At 41.1% G+C, this 22,064-nt stretch overlaps 1 protein-coding gene across 1 annotated transcript in view; it reads left to right on the top strand.

The window, feature by feature from the left end:
• Positions 1 to 22,064, top strand: part of ADAM19 (ADAM metallopeptidase domain 19) — a 145,517-nt gene that overhangs the window by 84,345 nt on the left and 39,108 nt on the right. The window contains exons 6-8 of the mRNA XM_043980257.1: positions 1,571 to 1,763; positions 3,950 to 4,015; positions 18,786 to 18,857. Of these exons, the coding sequence (XP_043836192.1) occupies positions 1,571 to 1,763; positions 3,950 to 4,015; positions 18,786 to 18,857 (331 nt within the window). The remainder of the gene's footprint in view (positions 1 to 1,570; positions 1,764 to 3,949; positions 4,016 to 18,785; positions 18,858 to 22,064) is intronic.

Below are 22,064 nucleotides of genomic sequence, written 5' to 3'. Positions count from 1 at the left end.
GTGTCCTCATGTAGAGTAGGACACAACTGAACCACCACCACCACCACAATAACAATGACAACAACCACCATTTTTTTTTCTTCCCTTCCTATTCTCCTAACTCTGGAGGAAAGTGTTTACTCCATACCACAACTGGTCCTCACAGTGCCTCTGATATTCCCCGTATGCCCCATTTTCTCTTCTTTTCCCCATTTACCAGACACCTGATACCATTGTCCCCATGGTATCTCTATCTTCCTTTCCTTCTATCGAAATGTATTCTTTGAAAAGAATCTGGTAAATTCATTCTCATTAAGGTATAAATGACTGGGGAGCAGCTAGGTAGCACAGCGGATAAAGCACCAGCCCTGGATTCAGGAGTACCTGAGTTCAAATCTGGGCTCAGACACATGACACTTACTAGCTGTGTGACCTTGGGAAAGTCATTTAACCTTCATTGCTCTGAATTTAAAAAAAGAAGGTATAAATGACTGACATGGTTTAATGTATGATGCTCTTTCAGTTTCATTCCACGCTAAAGTCTACGATAAGACTCCTGATCTGTTGTAAATGTTTATCTAATCTAATCTATACTATTATTCTACTGACATGGATTAGTCACCACATCAGTGTGCTCTGGAAGGATGAATGGTTATTTGCTCAGACCCCTGTAGAGTGGTCCTGCATTTCCAGTTTCCAGGCAGCCAAGGGAAATTGAGGTACAGGAATTGGTAAGGATTGATTTGTTGCCCTGCTACTATTTTGAGAGCAGAACTGGGAAGATTACTCAGACAACAGGATGCTCAGAACAGTTCCCCTCCCTCTGTTCTTTCCTGCTTTTTGGGTCTCCAGCCTGAGAAAACACCATGGGGTTAATGATATAACCTTGGCTTTGGCCCTTCAGCTAGGGAAGAGAGAGCCCTGGGCTTTTGTTGTGGGGAGAGGCATTTATTGCTGCAGCAGGTTGGGTGAGGCTGACCTGGCTGCCAGCCCATAATAATGATTAGGTTCCTTGGCACTAGAATGAAATTAGCCTGGGATGAGATCTGGGAAGAGCTGTTGGCTCGACACTGCTGACCTCTAAAAGTCTGATAGTCCTCTCTGGGAGAGTTGGGGCCCTTCCCAAAGGCCTAGATACTCTGCAGGTTTCCCACAGAGGAAAGAAAATTCTGTGGGTGGTGCTCTATCCACTGTGCCACCTAGCTGCCCCATTTGCTTCTCAGAGCAGCCCTGTGAGTTTGCAGGGGATAGGGATTATTATTCCCATTTTTCAGATGGGAAAACTGAGGTACAGAAAGGCTAAGCAAAGTCCAAGGTTGCACAGGGTGTTAATGGCAGAGGTAGAACTAGTAATCAGCTCTTCTGTTTGCTAGTCCAGTGGTATCTTTCCCGGATACTATGCTAATTATTTGTGGTGTCAAAGATGTGATCTAAGGCATGACTCAGTTTACCCATCTTCATAAGTTGTCATGTGCCCTTTTGGCATTCAGGAGGTCCTTTGATTCTTGGGTGGACTGATGAGATGGTATTAAGAATGTCAATCTTGAGTATACTTCCCTTTGACTGAGGTTGTGTTGGCTTCTCTCAACAGGGGCCTGATTGTGGTGAGCGGCAACCTCAGTTATCTCATTGAACCCCTTCCTGATGGGCAGGGTCAGCACCTTATTTACAGATCAGAGCATCTCAAGTTGCCTGCTGGGAGTTGTGGTTATGAGCATTCCCAGCCCACTGCCATGGACTGGGTTCTGCAGTTCACAAATCAAGCCAAGAAGCATCAACGCAGGGTGAGTTCTCCATAGTGGAATCCAGGATGCTGGACTCTTGCTGGTGTGTTGCTCTTTAGAATAGAAATGTGCCTAGGCTTGCCTTGGGACTCTTACCTTGGAGTAGGTGGCCTTCCAGATACCAACTAGAAAAAGAGGCATGAAGAAATGGAAACAGAGGAGGAAATATCTATAATGTCCTTTCTCTCTTTTTCTCGCTGAAATTCCAACTTGATTTATTGTATAGATAGAAATGTCTTATTCACCAAATGGGAGATTGAGGTGTTTGTTGATGGCTAAGCATATGTGGATTGCCTTTCACAAACATGGGCATTTATACTTCCTGCCTTAAACTGCAATGTCTGCCTCAGGTTATAAATTCCCAGAGGGACCAAGTCTGCCTTTCTTGGAATGTTGGACTATGCATGTAGTCATTGGAATAAATGTTTCAGTGGCAGTTATCATAAGGTCATAGAACTGGGACTGAAAAAAATCTGAGAGACTTCATGGAGAAAGCTGAGAGGTTAGTTAGATGACTTCCCTGTGGTCACAGAGCTAGTATCAGAAGCAGGATTTGAATCTAGGTCTTTATGGCTCCTAGTCCAGAATTTTGAATTCTTGGGATCCAATTGGGACTTACTAGGAACCCACAGCCTCCTCCACATTTCATAGCTGAACTCTACAGGCTTCATAGGCCAGACCTGCCCCTTTCTGATGATACAACCCTTGGAAGAAAATAATTTACATATCCATGTGCTTCCCCTTTCCCACTAGGTAATGGCTGGGAGCAACAGGTACTAACAATTGGGTGGCATTTAGAGGACCCTGAGGGAAGGAAGTTTGGAACCAGGAGTGTAAACAAGTCAGGAAAGAACCCACAGGGTAACCAAGGGACTGAATAGGAGATAGAAACAGGAGCTTGAAGCAAAGGTCCAGATTTAGGACATCACCATGGAGTCAGGAAGAATACAACTAAAGGAGACACTGGCTGGATGACCATTGGCATCTTCCACGTTTCAGATATTGTCTTTTTTTTGGCAGTGAATTGCTTTCTTGGACCCCTTCTCTCCCGAGTAGGTCAGCATTACTGTGGTCTTAAACCTTTCTGGACCTCAGTGGCTTCATTTCTAAATGGGACAGATGATCTCTTGAGATCCTACTTACCCTCAGGAATTCTGATTTCGAACTTGAGAACACGATCAGGGAATATGTCCTTAGCTGAAGAGGCATATTGAGATGGCTCTCAGACCTCTGAGGTGGTCACACTGTGACCTCTGGTGAAAGTTAACCTTGCCCGACCAGCATGAGAGGTCCTAGTTGGACAGTTCCCAAGGGCAGGAAGAGAATCTAGGATTTAGAACTAAAAGGAACTTTAAAAATTGGGGCAGCTAGGTGGCACAGTGGATAGAGCACCAGCCCTGGATTCAGGAGGATCTGAGTTCAAATCCAGCCTCAGACACTTGACACTAGCTGTGTGACCCTGGGCAAGTGACTTAACCCCAACTGCCTCACCCCCCCCCCCAAATTAAACACCTTCATTTTCAAGCCAATCAACAACAATCAACAAGCCAATTCTTATATTCTGTCTGTCTCTGTCTCTGTCTCTGTCTCTCTCAGAGGGAACATTTGGGGATGGGGGAAATAAGTAGTAATAGTTTAAGTTGTATTTAACACCCTTCCACTTAAAGGGGGAAGGCAGCTATGGTATGATGTTAAGAACACTGCCTTTCCAGTTAGTCAGTGTTCTGCTGCCCTGTGTAACTTCAGAGAAGACACTTAACCTCTCTGGACTTCCATGCCTTCATTTGTAAAATGAAGGGGGAGACTAGATGATCTCAAAGGCCCCTCCTAGCCCTAAATCTTATAGTATCATGTCTGTGTTAAAATCTCAATGTGTTCCCCACCAGTAATGAAGGGGAAGGAGGAGATGGTGAGATACCCAAGTACAATGAGTCTGAAGGTCTCAGGCTCTATTGCTGAACACTTTATTTTTTTTGTTTGCTTTGGGGTTTTTTTTGTGGGGCAATGAGAGTTAAGTCACTTTTCCAGAGTCACACAGCTAGTAAGTGTCAAGTATCTTTGGCCAGATTTGAACTCAGGTCCTCCTGAATCCAGGGCTGGTGCTTTATCTTTATCCCCTGAGCACTTCCTTTAGAATGATACTGAGTTCTACTAGGGCTAACCCATTTTATGTCCCCTTTTCTTAGGTCAGGAGGGAAGATTTACAGTCTATGAAGTATGTGGAGCTCTACCTGGTAGCAGATTATGCAGAGGTAAGGAAAGGGGCTCTGCTAATTATCATGCCCATTATTGCTAAGCAGAGAGGATTAAGCACGCTTTACTTTTCTTTCTTTCATTGAGCATTTCAAATCTTATTCTCAAAAGAACATGGTGGAAAACATGAGGAAAAGTCTGCTCTATAAATCTGTCTGTAGGTACACATAATAAAATCAATTATCTAGACATTTCAGGCAAAAGAACCTACTTTTATCTGAATTATCATAATAATTTCTTGTTTGATACAACGACACACTCTATGGTCAATTTCACATTGGAGTCAAATTGGATAAGAAGAATGTCTTGAGCCCTCATCTAAAGGAGTTTAATTGCTGAAGAACTCCAGAGACCTCATTACATGGTGGTCTCACCCATATTGATGGAAGTGGGCTCTGAGGTGGGAGTCCTCAGTCTCCTCAATTCTATTGACTTTTTCCATTCCTTTTAAGCCATAAAAGGCCATAGTCTCATCTTAGACCTCCCCATCTCATAAGTGCACCACCTCTGAGACCTGGAACTTTGAAATTACACCATGTGATCTAAGGCAAAGCTTCTTAAACTGTGGGTTGTGACCCCATATGGGGTCGCATAACTGAGTGTGGGGATTGTGAAAAAATTGGCAACAGTAAAAAGTTATGTATACTATTTTATATATTTATATACCTGGGGTTGCATAAAAATTTCTCCAGTAAAAAGGGGTTGTGAATGGAAAAAGTTTTAAGAAGCCCTGGACTAAGGCTCCTACCTTTCCCTTTCTGTTTTTTATGCTCATGAAGCTTATTCTTCAATTTAATTGTAACTTTTGTTCCTTTGAACTGTCCCTACTCTTTCAGTCCACTTCCCCTGCTCTGACTTCAGTTTCCTCCATTCCCAGCCTTGACCCCATGATCTGTTGCTTTTTAAAAATATATATTTTTAATATTCATTTTTTAAAATTGAGTTTCAAATTCTCTCTTTCCTTCTGGCTCCTCCACCACCCACTGAGAAGACAAGCAATATGGTATCAATTATATATGTGAAATCATGCAAAAGGTATTTCCATGTTGGCCATGGTACAAAAAAATAAAAGAAAAAGAAAGTGAGAAAATTATACTTCTATTTGCACTCAAGAGTCTATCAGCTCTCTCTTTGGAAGTAGATAGCGTTTTTCATCACGAATTCTTCAGAATTGTTTTGGATCATTGTATTGCTGAGAATTGCTAAGTCATTCACAGTTGGTCATCATACAATATTGCTGTTACTGTGTACAATGTTCTCCTGATTCTGCTCACTTCACTTTGCATCAGTTCATATAAGTCTTCCAAGGTTTTTCTGAAGCTGTCTTGCTTGCCATTTCTTATAGCAAAATAGTGCTATTTCATCACAATCATGTACCACAATTTATTCAACCTATCTGCTACTTTCATGTTTTACTAGCTACTATCCTAGAACCCATTGCTTTCCTGACTTTCTGCTGTTCTTTATTCCTGGATAACTTTCATCATACCATTTTCCTTCTGCTCCAGCGCTGAATCTCCCTGGAGACAGTCACAAAATTTAGCAGATCTCATGGCATACATACTTGGCCGGGACCCTGCTTCTGCTTACTGGCATTCTTTCCTCTCTATTCTTATCCATTCTCTATCTTATACTCTGTTGTGATTATTCCATATCATTCTCCACCCCCCCCCCATTATTTGTACTTAAAACACATTAACTATAGCCTCCTGCTTCACTCAGAAAGCTGAGACCATCCAAGGAGAGATGTCTTAGTTTCCTTCCAAGAGTCCTCAAGACTTCTCAGCATCATCACCTATTCTTTCACCTTCCCTGTAACCACAGAATATAAGACATCTATATTACTCTAGGACTAATATCTGAACCTGTGCCTTTGATCCTATTCCTTCCTGCCTCCTCCAAGACCTTTCTCTGGAAGGCAGTCAATCCCTCTCTCAAACATATTCAATCTTTCTCTTTACACTGGTTCCTTCTCTAACAATAAACATGGTCCCTGATCTTAAAAAATACTTCCTTTGACTCTTCTATCTACCTGCTGCCTCATTTCTCTCATTCTAGTCACTATTAAACTTCTTTAATAAATTTTCCTTTCCTTTTTACCCACTCTTTTCTCATCCCCTTGTAATCTGACGCATAGGGCTTTTTTCAAAAGTCATTAGTAACCTCCTAATCACGAAATCCAATTATCTTTTTGGGATCAGAATCATGTAGATTTAAAGCTGGATGGGACTATAAAAGTCTCTGAGTCCGATCCCATCATTTTACAGATGAGGAAACTGAGTCACAGAAAAGTTGAGAGACTTGTCCAAGGTCACATAGTACTAAGTGCCTGAAGAGGAATTTAAACCCAGATCTTCATGACTCCAAGCCCTGAACTTTATCTCCATTGCCGTTCTATCTTATTCTACTTGATCTCTCTCTAGCCTTTGACATACCACCCCTTCCTATTGGATCTTCTCTCTTCTGTTTCAGAGAAGCTGTTCCTTCCTGGTTCTTCTTCTATTTCATTAGAGATTTTCTGTTTCTATTGGCTCTTCATCTTCTTCCTGACCCATTAATATAGGGGTTTCTTAACTATTTGTCTTTGGCCTTTTTTCTCTACACTTTCTCTCTTGGCAGTTTAATTCATCCCTATCTGCTACTTCTGTACAAAGGGACCCCAAAGCTATACTCCAGGCCTGATTTCTCCAGATGGGCCTCTCCAAGTGTCCCCAGGACATTTCCACCTAGATGTCACAAGAGCACTTTAGACACAATAGTTTATTATATTTCTCCTCTTTCTAACTTTACTATTGATTTCTGTCTGTGGCTTTACCATTCAGTCATTTGACCATATTTGTTACCTTGGTATTTATTACTTTTGACTTTTTCTTCTCCCTGACCCTCCTATCCAATCAGTTACCAAGTTCTGTTGATGCTGTCTCCATAACCTTCCTTACATCTGTCCCCTCTTCTCTATTTCCATGATATGACTTTGGATTTAATTATCATCCATTTTGGCTACTGTAATGACCCCCTGACAGATTTTACTACCTCCACTCTCATACCTTCTTTCTTCATACTATGTCAGAATAATCTTTCTTGTCTGTAGATGTGATTATGTCGTCCTTTGGTCAAAAATCTTCAGTGGCTCCCAGTTAGCTCTAGCGTGAAGTTCATCCTCCTTAGCATGATAGTCATCCTATTTTTCCAACCTTATTTCATTGTATTGTTATTCATGCATTTTATCTGGCATCCTGAACAATCCTATTTTGCTTCCATGGACAAGCCCTACATGATCATGATTCTCTTTCTCTGTTCATACTTTCTCTATGACAGGACTCAGCTGTTAACTTTAGGAGAAATTGAATGGTGTGCAGCAGTAGTAAGTGCACTGGATTTAAAAAAAAGTTTCCTTTGCTTAGGGCAGTATGGTTAAATGGTTAGAGACTTAAAAAAAAGTTTTCTTTGCTTAGGGCAGTGAAGTGCACTGGATTTTGAGCCAGAGGACCCAGGTCTTAATGCTTTGTGATCTTAAAGTTACTTAACCTCTCTGGGTCTCAGCTTCCTCATTTGTAAAATGAAGAATAATATCAATCATTTATATAGATCTTAAAGGTTTGTGAAGCACTTTACAAATAGTTTCTTATTTTATCCTCATGACAAGCCTGGGAGGTAAATGTAATTATTAACCCTATTTTGCAAGTGAGGAAACTGAGGCAGACAGGTTAAGTGATTTGCCTTAGGTTACATAGCCAGTGAGTGTTTGAGGTTGTATTTGAACTCAGGTCTTTCAGACTGCAAGTCCAGCACTCTATCCAATATGCCACCTAACTACCTAAAAGGAAAGGGTTGGGTTCAATGAGCTCTAAGGTCCCTTCTAGTTTGAAATACTATGACTCGTTTAATCCTAGTCTTCCTTCCCCCTCTTACCTTGATCAATTTCTATGTCTTTTTTTTTATATACACCCAGAGGTACATATACATACACACATACACATATACATATTTCCATATTTTTCCACATCAACACAAATACAAGCTATGGACATATATGTATATATCTCCTTATATGTGTGTATAAATTTACACACATGTTCTATGTCTTTTAAAGACCACCTCAAATGCTATCCATTCCATAAAGTCTTCCCTGATTCCTTTTCTTCCCCACTGTTTCCCATTTCTCATGGGAGAACAACTTTCCTTCTAAATTCTCAAGTGACACTTTGTTTCACAATGCTCAGATGCCCTTATTAGATAATATTGTGCTGCTGTTTTGTCCCCTTACTAGATTCTAAGCTCCACAAAGGCAGAACCTTACATGTATCTCATATCAACTTTGTATTTTCCCTAGTTCCCCAACCACAATGCTTCATATATAGTATGTCTTTAATAAATATTTGTTGCATTGAATTGGATTGAATTATAATGAAGTAGCCCCATAGTACTAGAGACCAAACAAAGAATCCAGCCAGTAAGAAGACTACTGACATCTTTAAGCTCAGTCTTGCCAAGAGTCATGTTTTAGCAGCCCCTCTGTTTTCAATTTATATTGAAATTTGAAACAATTTGATATTGGATTTCTTCTCCCTCCTCCCCCACCTCTCTGTTTTTAAAAAAATGTTTTATTGATGCTGTTTTCTTTTTTATATCGTTGTCATTGCCCCACAGTTCCCCAGTAGAGCCCTCCCTTGTAACAAGTATCTTACCCACTGACCATGTCTGAAATTATATGTCTCGTTCTCTATTTATTGCCCACTGGCCTTTCTGCTGAGACACGTTTCATCATCAGTTGGTCACTGCTTTAGTCAGAGTTTTGAAGTCTTTCAGTATTATATTCTATTACATGATATAAATCATTCTCCTGGATTTACTTACTTTACTCTGAATTAATGCATACGAGACTTCCCAGGTTTTTCTGAATCCCTTATTTTGCAGTAGTATTCCATCGCATCTGTATACCACAATTTTCTCAGCAATTCGCCAGTCAACAGTCACACCTTTCAGGTCTTTGCTATTACAAAAAGTGCTTCTCTAAATATTTTTCTTTATGTGGGAGCTTTCTCCTTAGTTTTTGACCTCCTTGGGATATCTGCCTAGCACAGGGATTACTGGCTCAAAAGATTGGTAGGGGTTTCTCCAACTCCTAATTTTTCCTCTTATAATGCCATTGATTAGAATAAAACAACACTGGGGGTGGGGTGGGAAGGGAGGGAGGAAGAGAACTTGGAACACAAAGTTTTAAAAAATTGATGTCAAAATTTGTGTGTGTGTGTGTGTATGAAAATAACATTCTATTCAGAAAAAAGAAAAAGCAACACTATTATGCATTAAAAGACAAGAACTTCCCAAATACCAGAATATCATAGCCCTGCTTAAAGAGGAAGCTTGTAGATTAGCCTAGGTTTCCATGGACACTGGATTGTATGAATGACTTTTCATTTAACCTAGTAAATGGTTTCTCTGGGAGCAAAAATATCAGTTTGAAGAAATGTGACAGTTCCCCAGTCTTTGGGATTTTCTTTCTTTGCTGCTCTTGTTTAGTTTGTATCATGGGGACCTAGAAGGGGTGAGGGTGAGGGAGCCATTTTGATTTTATCACTAACCCAGGGGTAGGTCAAGAGCAATGGTAAAAGTGGGGCTATTTGGGTTTTGCTCTGGGCTGAGAAATTTATTAGGCACTGATAATACCATCTTGGGTCCTGCCTCCTTCCTTTTAAGGAGCTTAAACTCCTCATAGGGCAGCTTGGTAATACAGTGGATAGAGTGCCAGGCTTGGAGTCAAGAAGACTCATCTCCTGAGTTCAAATCTGGCTTCAGACACTTACTAGCTGTGTGAGCCTAGGAAAGTCACTTAGCCCTGTTTGCCTCAGTTTCCTCATCTGTAAAATGAACTGGAGAAGGAAATGTCAAACCACTCCAGGATCTTTGCCAAGAAAACCCCAAATGGGATCATGAAGAGTCTGACACAACAACACCAACTAGAATCCTCACAATATTCTGGGCCCAGTATCACTTTCTCAGCAGTGTCCAGTCCTTCAGCAGTAGAGAAACTTTCAAGAGTTTTGGGGTGTGCTTCCTCCTCGGCCACATTCCGGGAACACCTCCTTTGGTACCAATTTCTCTGTTGCAAAAATTGTTAGTTATGACTCTGCAATAGTTATGCCAGACATTAAATCAGCATTGGAAATAACAGCCCTAGGCTTTCTGTGACCAACTTCAGACCATGCAGCTCCATATCCCATTTAACTATCCCCAGAGGAGAACCCTCCAATACCAGCAATGACATCACTCTGAGAATCAAGCTGTCAGCATGGAAATGAATCAGTGCAGTAACATTTGATAGGAGGCTACTCGCATTTCTCTGGGCCCTGCTCAACTCCTTCATTCCCTTCTGCAGCTCTGAATGATTCATGGAAAGGGGAGTGTCAAAGGCTAAGCTTTTTTTTTCTTTTTAAACAGATTCGTGAGCTAGGTATCTCCAACCACATTTGATTCTTCTCATCTTCCCCCGGAAGAATTATATTACTGACTAATTAATTACTTAGCTGTGAGGAGTGGAGAAGGACAAGGGAAGGTCTGCCTCATTCATGATTTACAACCTGGTACTGAAATCAAACAGGGTGCTTAAGGTTGTGAGCTGAGTGTGATAAACTGCCTCATGAGAGATATAGATCCTTAGGGGAAATCTGGTGACTCATCCCTTCTCTCTTCCTTTGTCTCCTCAGTGAGGTGACTGAGGGTTTCCCATCCTTCCATTCTTCAAGTGATTCAAGGATGAAAAAGAGAGCGACACACACACACACACACACACACACACACAGAAAGACAGAGAGAGAGACAAGAGACAGACATTGTCAAGGGGGGCTGAGGTTGGAATTGACATAGATGGTCATCAAAGATTATCTGTTTGAAGATTTAGTAAACATCAATCAATAAACATTTAAAATACCTACTCTGTGCCAGATTCTATACTAGGTGCTGGGGAATTCAAAGAAAAATATGAAAGAATTCTTCCTCCCAAGAACTTACCTTCCATCAGGGGAAACTAAATAGATAGAGAAATAGAGGGAGATAGAGATCTACATATAGATATAGGTATATATGTAGATATATGTGTACATACATATGCACACATACATACAAATATGTACATACAGTCATACATGCAGAACAAATGCACAATAAATACAAAATACACACAAGGTATTGTGGCTGTGAAGGTAAGGAACTTGGAAGGTGATGAGGGACCTGTGGAGGTGGAGGTGAGAAGGAAATACATTGCATGGATAGGAGGGTGCCCAGTGCAAAGGCATGGAGCTCCAGCTAAACAAGGGTGGTAGGCAGAGTACAGTGGAAATATTCTGATGTGTCTTCCTCTAACACTGTCCCTGCTATAACTCTAAGTGCCAGGATTGTGAAGTGTAGGGTCAGCAAGATGGATGAGTAGGTACTGAGGATACAAGGACATAAAGAAACTGCCTGTGCCCTGAAGGAACTTGCAGTATTTTATGGATATAGAGATGAGATTATAATGATATCCTTTAGCAGTAAAACTATTTTGGAAGGGACTACTCTGGGACAGAGACCCCTTATACTAAGTTCTGTATTAGAGTTGTTGTTGTTGTTGTTATTCAGTTGTTTGCAGTCATGTTTGACTGTTCATGATCCCATTTAGGATTTTCTTGGCAAAGATCCTGGAGAGATCCCATTTCCTTCTCCAGAGCTCATTTTATAGATTTTATAGGAAACTGAGGCAAACAGGGCAAAGTGACTTGCCTAGGGTCATAGAGCTAGTAAGTATTCAAGGACAGATTTGAAATCAGGTCTTCCTGATTCCAGGCCTGGCACTCTCTCTACTGCACCACCTGGCCACACCATAGTAAGCAGTATTATTGTGAGATTCTGCTGTCATTGGGGAACGGGGGCAGCTAGATAACACAGTGAATAGAGTACCAGACCTAAAATCAAGAAGACTTGAATTCAAATCTGGCCTCAAATACTTAGTAGCTGTGTGACCCTGGCCAAGTCACTTAACCCTGCTTGCCTCAGTTTCCTCATCTGTCAAATGAGTTACAGAAGGAAATGGCAAACCACTCCAGAATCTCTGCCAAAAAACCATGAATGGGGTCATGAAGAGTCATACATAACCGGATGTCATTGGACCTGTAGTTTCATTGATCTGAGGAACTCTTTCTACCAATTCAGGTGGCACCTTCCCTGTGACTCCTACTCTACTTAGAGACTTGTCTGGGTCACTGAGATGTTAAGTGACTTGTCCAGGGTTACACAGCTGCAGAGCAAATAGAGAAGTGTCCTTGAAACCATAATGATCTAGGTATAAATCCCGTCTTGGACATGCATTGGCTCTGTGACCCTGAGCAGATCACTTAAAGTCTCAGTGCCCTAGGCAGTTGTAGAGAAAGCACTTTCTTGAATCAGCAGAGGGATTTTCCTTACCTAGGAGGCCCCCATGCCAATGAAATCACCAGTCTACTCTTTGTCCTTATTTCACAGTTATTGTTTATAGTATTAGTTATATTGTGCACAATGCCTGGCACGTAGTAGGCACTTAATGATTCTTGATTGGTTGATTGATTATTGAAGCCCTGGGATTCTTGTAGATCTTTGAGAGGTAAGCTAAAGTTGGATGCCCCCTTCTGGGTTATCATGTTACTAACCCTTTTGATGCTTTCTGCTAATATTGTTGAGCTCTTGGGATAGATATTTATTGGGGAAATGAAGAAGACAGAATGGGGAGAAGGGAGAATGTGTTTTGGGTTGGAACAATCTGTGCTGTCCCTCTCATGTAGAAATGAAGCTGGATTGTTGTTGCTATTCAGTCATATCCTAAGCACTGCTTACCAGGCTGTTCTCATTGCTTGAGAATATAAAGTTGAGTACGAGAAAATCCTCTCTTTCCCCCCCCCTCCCCCGCTAAGGCATAGAATGACACTAGCTTATTCTTCCCCTGAGATCTCACAATCCTTGTTGCCCATGTGTCTTGTCTGATACTATGTAGAGTCACAAGATTTTAAAGCTGGAAGGGATCAGAGAGCCCCCTTACTGAAAACCTTACCCAACTGAATATGTTGTTTGTACTTTGCCCAATCTGGCTTCAGCTTTTAAAGACCTCTCTTGGAGTTTGCACTCACTTTAGGGAGCTCCCAAGGCAGCTCATTTCATTTTGGGATAGCTCTCATTGTTAGAAAATGACTTCTTTCAAAAAGCTGTCATTATGTCCTCTCGTGCTGAGCAGAACAAGTCCCCCTTCCCTTCCCTTCAAATGCTTCGGTTCCGTTCAATAGGCAATTATTAAGACACCAACTACATTCAAGGCACCATGCTTAGTGTTGAAAACACAGGCAAAAAATGAAATACCATAGCTACCTTCAAGGGGATTACATTCTTCTGCAACCCAGCTGTCATTTTCCCCTCTGCTCCCTTGCCCCTTAGTCTTCTTTTGCCTAAATGTCCCCATTCTCTTAAACCAGATCTAACCAGAATTCCCATACATTCTGAAGACTGTAATGATCATTAAGGGAAGCCAAGAATTTATTAGATGTTCTGCTTTTGGGGGAGAGAGACAGAGAGAGATAGAGAGGGAGGGAGGGGGAGAGAGGGAGAGAGGGAGAGAGAGAGAGAGAGAGAGAGAGAGAGAGAGAGAGAGAGAGAGAGAGAGAGAAGGAGGGAGGGAGGGAAAGAGAGAGAATCAGCCATTGTCTTAATGATTGAAGTCCCCTGTCACTACTATATCACAACTCTGTGCCAAGATGTCCTAATGCATTTCCTCTTTTTGTCCAGGTCATCTGTGTTATATTCCACTGACAATATTGCTTCTATTCCTGCCTATATTGATCTTCACTCAAATGTTCTTTATCACATTTCCCCTTCTAGTGCTTGGATTTCTTCCCATAAGTATATCTTCTTTATTTAAATTTTGTTCTTTTTTATCATAAACTTAATTAGCATGAACATTTCAATATGCAAAAAAACCAGAAAAGAGAAACATATATGCATATATATTTTTACATATATGTGAAACCGTGAACTTTTATTAATAGAGCTTTCAAAGTGCCTATTGAATTTAACTCATTAGTATCCAGCTGCCCTGTTTATGTTCTCTTCTCAATTTTCTTCTGTTCTCTTATTTTTACTTTTTTTTTCTTTCAACAAACATTTATTTTATTTTCCATTTACATGTAAGGGTAGTTTTCAACATTCATTTTCATAAGATTTAGAGTTCTAAATTTTTCTCCCTCTCTCCCTCCCTTTCTTCCCCCCTTCACAAGATCGCAATCAGGTTATGTACAATCCACAAGTGTTCTTTTTATCAGTGCTTTCTATAGGGGTGCATAGTAAGCTTCCTCATTAGTTCCTTGGGATTGTCTTGGATCATTGCACTGCTGAGAGTAGGTATGTCATTCACAATTACTCATTGAACAATACTGCTGTCACTACGCAAAATGTCCTCTCACCTCTGCTCACTTCACTATACATCGATGTTCATTAGTCTTTCAAGGTTTTTGGGGGATCATCCTGTTTGTCATTTCCTGTAGCACAAGTCCATTCCACTACAATCATATAACACAGCTTTTTCCATCATTCCTCAACTGATGGACATTCCCTTGATTCTCAATTCTTAGCCTCCACCAAGAGTTGCTATAAATATTTTTTGTACAATTTCCCCCCCTTTTCTCTTTTTCATGATTACTATTGTTAACTGTTTCCCTTCCATCCTATTCCCTTCCCCATGATATTTATTCTATTATCCATCTTCTTTCATCCCATCACTCTTCAAAAGGGATTTGCTTCTGTCTGTCCCCTCCCCCACTCTACCCTTCCTTCTTTTGCCCCTCTCTCTTTATCCCTTTCCCCTCCAATTTTCCTGCAGGGTTAGAGAGATTACTCCACCCAATTGAGTGTGTACATCATTCCCTCCTTGACCAAATTCTAATGAGATTGAGGTCTTTGAGCCAATTTTGAAGAGTGTTAGGCTCATTTACTGCCCAGATTAAATAGATTACTCCACCCATTTGGGTGTGTCTATTAGTCCCTTCTTGAGGCAGCTCTGATCAGTTTAAGATCTTTGAGCCTTTTCTGATGAGTGTAAAATTCATCTACTGCCCTGCTCCTCTCCCATCTCTTCCCCCACTCCCCATAAGCCTTGTCCTGTTACTTTCATGTAGGATTTCGCTTCTGTCCTTCCCCCTCCACCGATGAATTCCCTTCACCCCTCAATTTAACCCTAAAGATGTTATCATCTAGCTAAGTGACACAGTGGACAAATCATCACCCCTGGACCCAGGGGGATCCCAGCCAAAACCTGGCCTCAGACACAAGACAGTCGCCCCTTTTACGACCCCAGGTATGTCCCCCAGCTCCAAAATATTTTATGGTTCTCTAGGGTCTTGTATTTGAAAGTCAAATTTGCCATTCAGTTCAGGTCTTTTCATCACAAATATCTGAAAGTCTCATTTTTTTCCGATGAAAGATAATGCTGAGTTTTGCTGGGTAGGTGATTCTTGGTTGTAATCCCATTTCCTTTGCCCTTTGGAATATCATATTCCATGCCCTCTGGTCCTTTAATGTAGAAGCTGCTAGATCTTGTGCTATCCTGACTGGGGCTCCACACTACTTGAATTCTTTCTTTTTGGCAGCTTGCAATATTTTCTCCTTGACCTGAGAGCTCTGCAATTTGGCTATAATATTTCTAGGAGTTTTCTTTTTGGGATCTCTTTCTGGAGGTGATCAGTGGATTCTTTCAATTTCTATTTTAGCTTCTTCTTCTAGAATTTCAGGGTAATTTTCCCTGAGAATATCTTGGAAGATGGTGTCTAAGCTCTTTCCTTGATCATGGTTTTCAGGTAGACCAATAATTTTCAAATGATCTCTCCTGGACCTATTTTCCAGGTCAGTAGTTTTTCCCAGAAAATATTTCACATTGCCCTCTATTTTTTTATTCATTTGGATTTGCTTTATTGTGTCTTGGTTTCTCATAAAGTCACTGGCTTCCATTTGTTTAATCCTAATTCTTAGGCAATTATTTTCATCAGAGAGCTTTTGTACCTCCTTTTTCATTTGACTTTTCAAGCTGTTGACTTTTTTCTCATGTCTTTCCTGCATCACCCTCATTTCTCTTTCCATTTTTTCCTCTACCTCTCTAATTTTATCTTCAAAGTCCTTTTTGAGCACCTCTATGGCCTGAGACCAATTTGTATTTTTCTTGGAAGCTTTAGATATAGGGGCCCTGATGTTGACATCTTCCTCTGACGGTGCACCTTGGTCTTCCTTGTTACTGAAGAAACTTTCTATGGTCCTCACCTTTCTCTGTCGGCTCATCTTGCCTTTCTTTTTACTTGACTTTTAGCTCCTTAAAGTGGGGCACTGTTTCCAGGCTGCAGTATCCCAAGCTTAAGAAGTCCCAGGTGGTATGATTTAAGGAGAATAAGGTTCTTCCCTCGACCAGCCTGTTTCCTGGTCCTAGATGACCGCAGACCAACTTGCCAATCAACCAGCTTTGTGTGTTGTGGTTGTTAGCTCCCACGAGCCTGTGCCCCTCCCCGACCTGGGCCACTTCTACTTGAGCCTACCACCTGGTTCTCAATAGGGGTGTAAAATCCAAGTTCTGCCTTAGCACCAGCATAGACCCCTGTAGTCTCTCCCCTGCCCAGGGCTCAGCCCACTCACCAGACTGTGAGCTTAGTTCCAGACGACACTGGTGCTTCAGCTGATTCAGAAGCTCTGGGGGGGTCTCCTTCTCTGGTGAGGACTTCCTGAGACTGGATATGTGTCAGGGTGACTGTGGGGTTGGGCCCGACTCCTGTATCAGCACAGCAACTCCCTCCTTCTGACCTTCCAAGCAGTTCTTGGTTAGAAGATGATTTCGGTACATTCTTCTGTGAGTTTTGCTGCTCCGGGCATTTTCCTATAACCTTATTTGGATGTTTTTTGGAGCGATTGTGTCATGAGTTCGCTCTTCTGTTCTCTTATATGTTTGGGTTTTGTTTTTTTTTTTGCAACTTGGTCTCCTTATGTCACCCAAGATTGAAGTTATGGGACTGATCCCATGAATGATTAGCACCAAAGCTCAAACCTGCTCCATTTTTTTTGATCTGGGCTCCTCTGCCCCATCTAAAGCCCATCCATTGGTCTTCTTGCTTCTGGGGGACTCAGCATATTGGTGCTGAACTTAGTGTGAACAGCTAATTGGCTTAGCCCACTGCAGCTTAGAATCCTTGAACTCAAGAGATCCAGCAGCCTCAGCTTCCTGAGCAGCAGGGACTACAAGCACATTCAACTGTTCCTGGCTCTTATGTATGTTTTTAAAATGCTTCATTAGTGCTCTTTTCATTTTTTTAAGGTATCCATATCACCATCAACCCACTCGATCACCATAACTCTCCCCTTCCAAAATCAAAGCCAGTCTCCTCGAGTAACAAAAAAGTATAATCAAGCGAAACATATCCACACATTGGTCATGTCTGAAAATTTTTGTCTCATTCTAGTCTATCATGTCTTTGTCAAGTGGGGAACATTCCTCATCATCAAGTCTTCTAGAGTTATGAAGGGTCTTGAGTATATCTTTTTTTTTTTTTTTAGTGAGGCAATTGGGGTTAAATGACTTGCCTAGGGTCACACAGCTAGTAAGTATTAAGTGTCTGAGGCCAGATTTAAACTCAGGTACTCCTGAGTCCAGGGCCAGTGCTCTATACACTGCACCACCTAGCTTCCCCTGAGTATATCTTTTTAATATACAATTATACTCCATACATCCTCAGCGCATTATTTACCTATTCCCTCCTTTTAAATTAGGGTATACCAATCTAGAGCCATCTGAGTTTCATCCCATCAGGTGGAAGAGATGTCTAGGATGTCCAATTTCCTGTCTTTGGTTAGGATCTATATGCTATCCTCCTGTTATTTATACTTTGTAAATTTGTATATAGACATCTGAGGTTATGTATCATTACCACTTTTTTCCCTTGAATTTTGTCTCTGTTAAATTTCTGGGTGTCTCTACTGGATTTCATCTTTGTAAACTGCAGTTATTCTCTGTGGTTTGTGCCCTGCTGAAAAAATATATATGTATATGTTCTACTGTAACATGCCTAAAATTGATCATTCAACCTCTGCTTAGAGGCCTTCAAGGAGAGGGGACCTAGCTATTCTACTTGTGGACAGTTCTAATTATTAGGAAACTTTTTCTTCCTTTTTCATCCAAGGCCAAATGGAGTAAGTCTAATCCCTTCTCCATGTGATAGCTTGAAGACAGCTATTGGGTCCCCCTTGAGCCTTCTTAAGGCTAAATATGCCTAATTCCTTTAACTAGTCCTCATAAGATATGGTCTCAAGACCTTTCACCATGCTGGTTTCCTTTCTGTGTACATTCTTCAATTCATCAATGTCATCATTAACCTCCTGGGGTGTTCAGAATTCAACATAGTCCTTCCTGACCTCAAAGTCAATTCTCTACCCATGATGCCATGTTCCCTCTGAAGCTTTCAATATTATTATACATATTTCCTTGAATTCTTATATTTGGGGATGTTTCCTGAGCAACACAGAGGTGATGATCCTAGCCATGGGGAATCTTCAGAAAGGCAAGATTTACTAATGTATCTTTCCCTGCTCTGAGTACCAGTGCAAGGTGTATGAACTTGTCACAGTTTCATAAAATATAGAGCCTATAAGGTGTTAAGTTGTTAACGGATATCAGAGGGAAAAGGGGGACAGACATTCTGAGCCTATTTCTGAGGAATCACCTTTGTTTTTGTTTGTTCCTTTTAGTTCCAGAAGAACCGTGGAGACCAGGTCGCCACCAAACACAAACTCATGGAGATCGCTAATTATGTTGATAAGGTGAGACCAGGTGTGTAGAATGGATTATTAAACAGACAGTGTATGAGAATTGTAGAAAAGGAAGAGGTGATCCCCGGGAGCCATCATGTATTCATTAAGAGCACACTGAGCCTGGGTAATTTCATTTCCTTTGATCTAGTCACCAGACTAGTAAAAAGTCAGAGGAATACTATATACATAATTGAATAGAATTTCAACAAGGCATTTCACAAAATATCGAATGATGTTTTAATGGACAAGATGGAGACGTTCAAAGTTGGAAAATTAAATTGTTGGGTTTAAAACTGATTGACTGATAGACAGAAGTGATGATGAATGACTCAACTTGGAAGGCCGTGGAATACCACAAGACTCCACTATTGAACCTGTTTCGTTGAATATTTTTAACAATGCCATGAATGGAGTCACAAATAGCAGTTTATCAAATCTTCAGGTGACACAAATCAATTACAGTTAGTTAATACTTCAAATAGTAAAATTTCAATTAAAACTATCTTCATGGACTAAAATATGAGTTTAATCACAAACATATGTAATAGATTAAATTTCATGTGGATAAATGTAAAGTCCTAAGCTTAGTTTCCCCAAACTATAGGCCTGTGTCCTTTTTAGTTCTGTATGTTATGCTTGCCTAATCGCTTATTAGGATTTTTGGTTACCACATAAGAGTATTGATTCCTATTGAATTTCAATCCATGCAAACCCCCAGATTTTTTTCACATGAACTCTTAACTACATCTGGATTATTGTGTTCAGTTATGAACATTGCATTTTAAGAAAGCCCTTGACAAGTTAAGAGTATGACTACAGGAGGGGGACCCTGATGGTGTTTTTCTTTCTTTTTTTTTTAGTGAGGCAATTGGGGTTAAGTGACTTGCCCAGGGTCACACAGCTAGCAAGTGTTAAGTGTCTGAGGTAGGATTTGAACTCAGGTACTCCTGACTCCAGGGCTGGTGCTCTATCCACTGTGCAACCTAGCTGCCCCGATGGTGTTTTTCTTTTTCTTTTCTTTTTTTTGCAGGGCAATGGGGGTTAAGTGCCTGGCCCAGGGTCACACAGCTGGTAAGTGTCAAGTGTCTGAGGCCGGATTTGAACTCTGGGTACTCCTGAATCCAGAGCCAGTGCTCTATCCACTGTGCCACCTAGCTGCCCCCGATGGTGTTTTTCTTAACACTAGAATGCAGAACTAGAGGCAAGGGATAGAAGGTAAAGAGAAATAGATTTCAGCTTTATAGGTTAGAAATAGGGACTGAACCAATGATTCCATTGGTATAGGGGACTCCCAGCTGAAAGATACTCCCTCTGCTATTGTAGGTAGGCGGCCTTCCTTCAAATTATAGCCATAGAGATTTGCCTAGAGAAGAGGTATCAAACACATATGGCCTTCACCAGATTAAAATGCAGCTGGGGGTGGGGACAGGTAGTTGGAGCAGTGGATAAAGCACCAGCCCTGGATTCAGGAGGACCTGAGTTCAAATCTAGCCTCAGACACTTGACACTTACTAGCTGTGTGATCCTGGGCAAGTCACTTAACCCTCATTGCCCCACAAAAACAAAAACAAAATGCAATTGGGAAGCACTTAACAAAATAAATAAAAGTACATGTATAGTTCTTCATTTTAGTGTCTAGAATAGAAGAGATGATAATGTTACTATGTGATTTTCTAAGTCGGTCTGTAACTGTCAGGGATTCTTATGTGCAGTTTGGTGGTCCTCATTTCAATTTGAATTTGACACCATTGGCCTAGAGCACTGAAAGAATAAGTGACTTGTCCTGGGCCAGCATGTGTCAGAGATGGGACTTGAACCAAGGTCTTCTTGATTCCAAGATCAGCTGTTATCGACTCCATTACACACTCTCTCCCCTTGATATAAGAAAAAAATTGACAATGAGACATTTAAAAATAGAATCAGTTACCTCAGGTGGTGGTGAGTTTCCTATTACTGGAGGTCTTCAAGTGGAGACCAGATGACTGCTTGTCAGGGATGTTGTAGCAGGAAGTTTGAGCTTCTGAGGTGTTTTCCAACTGGACCTGAAGTCAGAAAGACTCATCTTCCTGAGTTCAAATCTGGTCTCAGACACTTATTAGCTGTGTGACCTTGGGCAAGTCACTTAACTCTGTTTGTTTCTGTTTCCTCATCTGTAAAATGAGCTGGAGAAGGAAATGGAAAACCATTCCTGTATCTTTGCCAAGAAAACCACAAATGGGGTTACAAAATGTTGAACATGACTGAAAATACTGAACAGGAACAGCAAGATTTTGTTAACTTATTATAAATAATCTACATGGCACAGAACAAGTTAACCTAGCCATACATAGTCCCTTCCCAATGGAATTTTACAGTTTTGAGGATTATAGGGTTTTAGTGCTGGAAAGGAACTCAGAAGTCACTGAGATCAATGTCATGCCCAGGGTAGGAATCTCTCTCTTCTGCACCATCGCAGGCAAGTTGCAATCCAGTTTCTGCATGAATACCTCCAGAGATGGCAACTCATTCGTTCCTGAGCTGGTGGTTCCATTTAAGGAGATTTCTCGGCGCAGCTAGGTGGTGCAGTGGATAAAACACCGACCCTGGATTCAGGAGGACCTGAGTTCAAATCCGGCCTTGGACACTTGACACTTACTAGCTGTGTGACCCTGGGCAAGTCACTTAACCCCCATTGCCCCGCAAAAAAACAAAAACAAAAATATTTAAGGAGATTTCTCATTGTTTGGAGGTCCTAGAGTCTATAGAACCAGAAATCTCCCTTTTAATTTCTACCAGTGATCTGATTTCTGGGCCCAAATAGAACTAGTCTACTCCCTCTTGCATGACAGCCCTATAGATATTTGAAGACAGTGTTTTGATCCCTCAAAAGTCTAAACATCTTTATATGGCAGATTTTCCAGTCCTATTTACTCACCTGGTTGACCCCTATGGTTACATTCTGCTTGTCAGTATCCCTCCTGAAAAATGAAACAGCGAGAATTAAACACAAGCCTGGGTTGGGGGGCAAGATGAATGGGACAGAGCACAGCAGGATGATCACCTCCATCACTTAATTTTTTTTTATTTGGAACTTAACCAACACCAAGCATTTACGTAAACAGAATGAAAAGGAGACTTGAATATGAGACTGTGGTTCTCTATTGCAGGCATCTCATTTTTCCTTTCCAGTCTACAATAATTTCAACATGGAACTTTCAAAGCTGTCCTGCTTGTCTA

The sequence above is a fragment of the Dromiciops gliroides genome, chromosome 2, assembly GCF_019393635.1.
Source record: "Dromiciops gliroides isolate mDroGli1 chromosome 2, mDroGli1.pri, whole genome shotgun sequence".
In the NCBI taxonomy this organism is placed as follows: Eukaryota; Metazoa; Chordata; class Mammalia; order Microbiotheria; family Microbiotheriidae; genus Dromiciops; species Dromiciops gliroides.
Note: the sequence above shows the minus strand (reverse complement) of the source record. Positions and strands in the feature narration are given on the sequence as shown.